Below are 3,740 nucleotides of genomic sequence, written 5' to 3'. Positions count from 1 at the left end.
CTATACTGTGTGGAACGTGTCTTTGATAGAGAGTTGTGTTTAACGAATTAGACTTATCCGCAATTGGCTCTAACATACACTCGATGTCCGCATAAACGGCAAACGGAACAGGTTCTTTATACTTATAATTTTTAAATTTCATAATTTTATCTTTTTCATCCGGTAATACGACTCTGCATTTATTATATTTGCAAGAGTTGTGTTTAACGAATTAGACTTATCCGCTATTGGCTCTAACATACACTCGATGTCCGCATAAACGGCAAACGGAACAGGTTCTTTATACTTATAATTTTTAAATTTCATAATTTTATCTTTTTCATCCGGTAATATGACTCTGCATTTATTTATATTTGCACAATCGAGTCTATGTTTTTCGAAAGAGTTTACTGTTGTAAATTGGCATAGACATCGATCACAGAGTTTAGTATAACGTTTATGTTTTGTAATTTGTGATTTCAGTAAACGGGATAGATTTCGAATGCAAGCAAAGTGATAAACACTACCGTCTTCCATGTCCACGTCATCTCCATTCGAATCAATTTTTGTTTCCAACATGAGTAAATGAATCGCTTCCTTGTTTGACTTTTGCTGACTTAGATAAATTGGTACAATCTCATGACCTCTATCATACTCTATACCGTAAACGTTAATTACCAAATCATTCATCTTCTCGAATTTCGAAATGTCCTTTAAGCCAATCGGAAAATTTAAACCTTCATATGAGTAAATGAATCGCTTCCTTGCTTGACTTTTGCTGACTTAGATAAATTGGTACAATCTCATGACCTCTATCATACTCTATACCGTAAACGTTAATTACCAAATTATTCATCTTCTCGAATTTCGAAATGTCCTTTAAGCCAATGGGAAAATTTAAATCTTCATACCTTAGCACTGAGCTGAAGTGGGGGTACGAACTGATCCTGTCTACATGAAGTTTTGCTGGATGAAGGGCTGCCGTAACCGGCCAGAGGAAACAGTACGGATCGTTGTTTCTAATGTTCACGACTGCTTTCTTACTTTGCATCTCCTTCGGTAATTCGATGAAAGTAGATAGGCCACCGTGTATCGGAATGTATCTGTTGATGTTTACCGCCAAGTTTATAATTTCTACCAATGACCAACCAGATTCCCTTTCTTGAAAGTCTTCAACCTTGGCTAGTAACTTTTCCTTCACATTTCTGTTGAACCAGTCGCTGATATCGGTGGATGGTAGAACAACTTCGTCCTTAGTGCTGAAGAACTTTAGTTCTTCGACAATCTCGTCAGCTTTCATGGTCTCGAATTTACAAGACAAAACGACGTTCACTCTCAAAATTCCGTCCTGTCGAAGTGCGTTTTTTATTTTCGCAGTAAACAATTTTCTGGAATCTTCCAAGATACGACCCAAGTCCTTGTGTCGCAAGTTTGCAATGACTCCAGTCCTTATTCCTCCCTTAAAGGCAGATTCCAAGTCATCCCCACGATAAGCTCTAAATTTAGAGATAGAGTCATCAAAGTTACATTGTAAATAGTACGCTATACTGTGTTGAACGTGTCTTTGATAGAGAGTTGTGTTTAACGAATTAGACTTATCCGCAATTGGCTCTAACATATACTCGATGTCCGCATAAACGGCAAACGGAACAGGTTCTTTATACTTATAATTTTTAAATTTCATAATTTTATCTTTTTCATCCGGTAATACGACTCTACATTTATTTATATTTGTACAATCGTGTCTATGTCTTTCGAAAGAGTTTACTGTTGTAAAGTGACATAGACATCGATCACACAGTCTGGTAAAACCATGATGTTTTGAAATTTGTGAACTCAGTAAACGAGATAGATTTCGAATCCAAGCAAAGTGATAAGCACTACCGTCTTCCATGTCCACGTCATCTCCATTCGAATAAATTTTTGTTTCTAACATGAGTAAATGAATCGCTTCCTTGTTTGACTTTTGCTGACTTAGATAAATTGGTACTATCTCATGACCACTATCATACTCTATACCGTAAACGTTAATTACTAAATCATTCATCTTCTCGAATTTCGAAATGTCCTTTAAGCCAATGGGAAAATTTAAACCTTCATACCTTAGCACTGAGCTGAAGTGGGGGTACGAACCGATAACGCTTACATTATTTTTAACTGGATGAAGAGCTGCGGTGACGGACCAGAGGAAACAGTACGGATCTTTGTTTCTAATGTTTACGACTGCTTTCTTACTTTGCACCTCCTTCGATAATTCGATGAAAGTAAATAGGCCACCGTGTATCGGAATGTATCTGTTGATGTTTACCGCCAAGTTTATAATTTCTACCAATGACCAACCAGATTCCCTTTCTTGAAAGTCTTCAACCTTGGCTAGTAACTTTTCCTTCACATTTCTGTTGAACCAGTCGCTGATATCGGTGGATGGTAGAACAACTTCGTCCTTAGTGCTGAAGAACTTTAGTTCTTCGACAATCTCGTCAGCTTTCATGGTCTCGAATTTACAAGACAAAACGACGTTCACTCTCAAAATTCCGTCCTGTCGAAGTGCGTTTTTTATTTTCGCAGTAAACAATTTTCTGGAATCTTCCAAGATACGACCCAAGTCCTTGTGTCGCAAGTTTGCAATGACTCCAGTCCCTATTCTTCCTTTAAAGGCAGATTCCAAGTCATCCCAACGCACTCTGTCACTTCTTCTCTCCCTCATCGTTCCTCCACCTCTTTTTCGAAGTTGTTGTTTAAATTTTTCGTTCAGAGATTTGAGGATTCCGATCGTTGTTAAAATTTTAGTTTTCTCTCCGATCGTAAGAGTAACGTTTCTCAGAATTTTGTTCAAAAGTCTGATATTTTAAGTTCCAAAATTCGTCCATTTTTCAATTTCTGCCGTCGATGAACCCTTCTTCAGAAGTTTGTACGCTCCTTCCATAATCTCAATCAACTTTTTACACTTTGTAGAATCCATCTCGTTAATAGCAATAATGCACTTGAAGGTTCGACAAACAATGATCGCTGCGCATCATAGAAGGGCCTTTTATACGAAGGTTTCAAGGATTTCCTGGAATTGTTTTGCATCGGTTCGAGCGATAAGACACCTACCCGAATTGCGAAATGGAGAATTATTCTTGTCATTGGAACCCTATACCTCAGATTTTTGGTGATAGTTCTTAGGAAACTCTCAAGTGTTAAAAAATGGGGATGGGAGGTTTCGCAGATTTCAAGGAATCGAATCGCCTACAGAGATTCCTGGATTCGTTGTCAAGGTTCATGCATCTTCCGGAATATTCCTTAGCCCTCCGACGACGACGACGACGAAGTTACGTCGCGCGCGCTTACGAGTAATTTGACACCTCGGGGGGATGAGGGACCGCATTCTCGACGCACGACTCTGCGAGATAACGTTCGGTATTGCGCATTCGGACAACCGATACATAGATAACTCTAGAATGACTTTGAACTCGCCGCTGCTCTCGCACGAGGCTGGGGGATGGGGAATTCGCGAAGCTTCTCAGTGGGATGAGGAAGCTGACGAATCAGCGGATAGGGGATTCTCAGTGGGATGAGGAGGCTGACGAATCGGGGGATTCTCGAAGCCTCTCAGTGGGATGAGGAGGCTGACGCGCGACCACTGCAGGATAACGTTCGAGGTGGAGTCGCCTGCCGTCCGAAATCTGCATGGGAAGGGTATCGTTTTTCCTGGTCTCTCTCTCTCTCTCTCTCTCTCTCTCTCTCTCTCTCTCTCTCTCTCTCTCTCTCTCTCTCTC

General features: G+C 40.1%; 1 protein-coding gene across 1 annotated transcript; it reads right to left on the bottom strand.

Annotated features, from left to right (window-relative positions):
* Nucleotides 1-6: 6 nt before the first annotated feature.
* On the bottom strand, nucleotides 7-3,196 carry LOC112494578 (the record flags this gene model as incomplete). Its single annotated transcript, XM_025086608.1, has 2 exons — nucleotides 1,672-3,196; nucleotides 7-150 (listed from the first exon to the last, which is right to left on the bottom strand). Coding segments are annotated over exons 1-2 (1,159 nt in total), but the record flags the coding sequence as incomplete, so codon positions are not given.
* Nucleotides 3,197-3,740: the final 544 nt, after the last annotated feature.

This window comes from Cephus cinctus, unplaced genomic scaffold (genome assembly GCF_000341935.2).
Source record: "Cephus cinctus unplaced genomic scaffold, Ccin1 Ccin1_scaffold0631, whole genome shotgun sequence".
NCBI classification, from domain to species: Eukaryota; Metazoa; Arthropoda; class Insecta; order Hymenoptera; family Cephidae; genus Cephus; species Cephus cinctus.
Note: the sequence above shows the minus strand (reverse complement) of the source record. Positions and strands in the feature narration are given on the sequence as shown.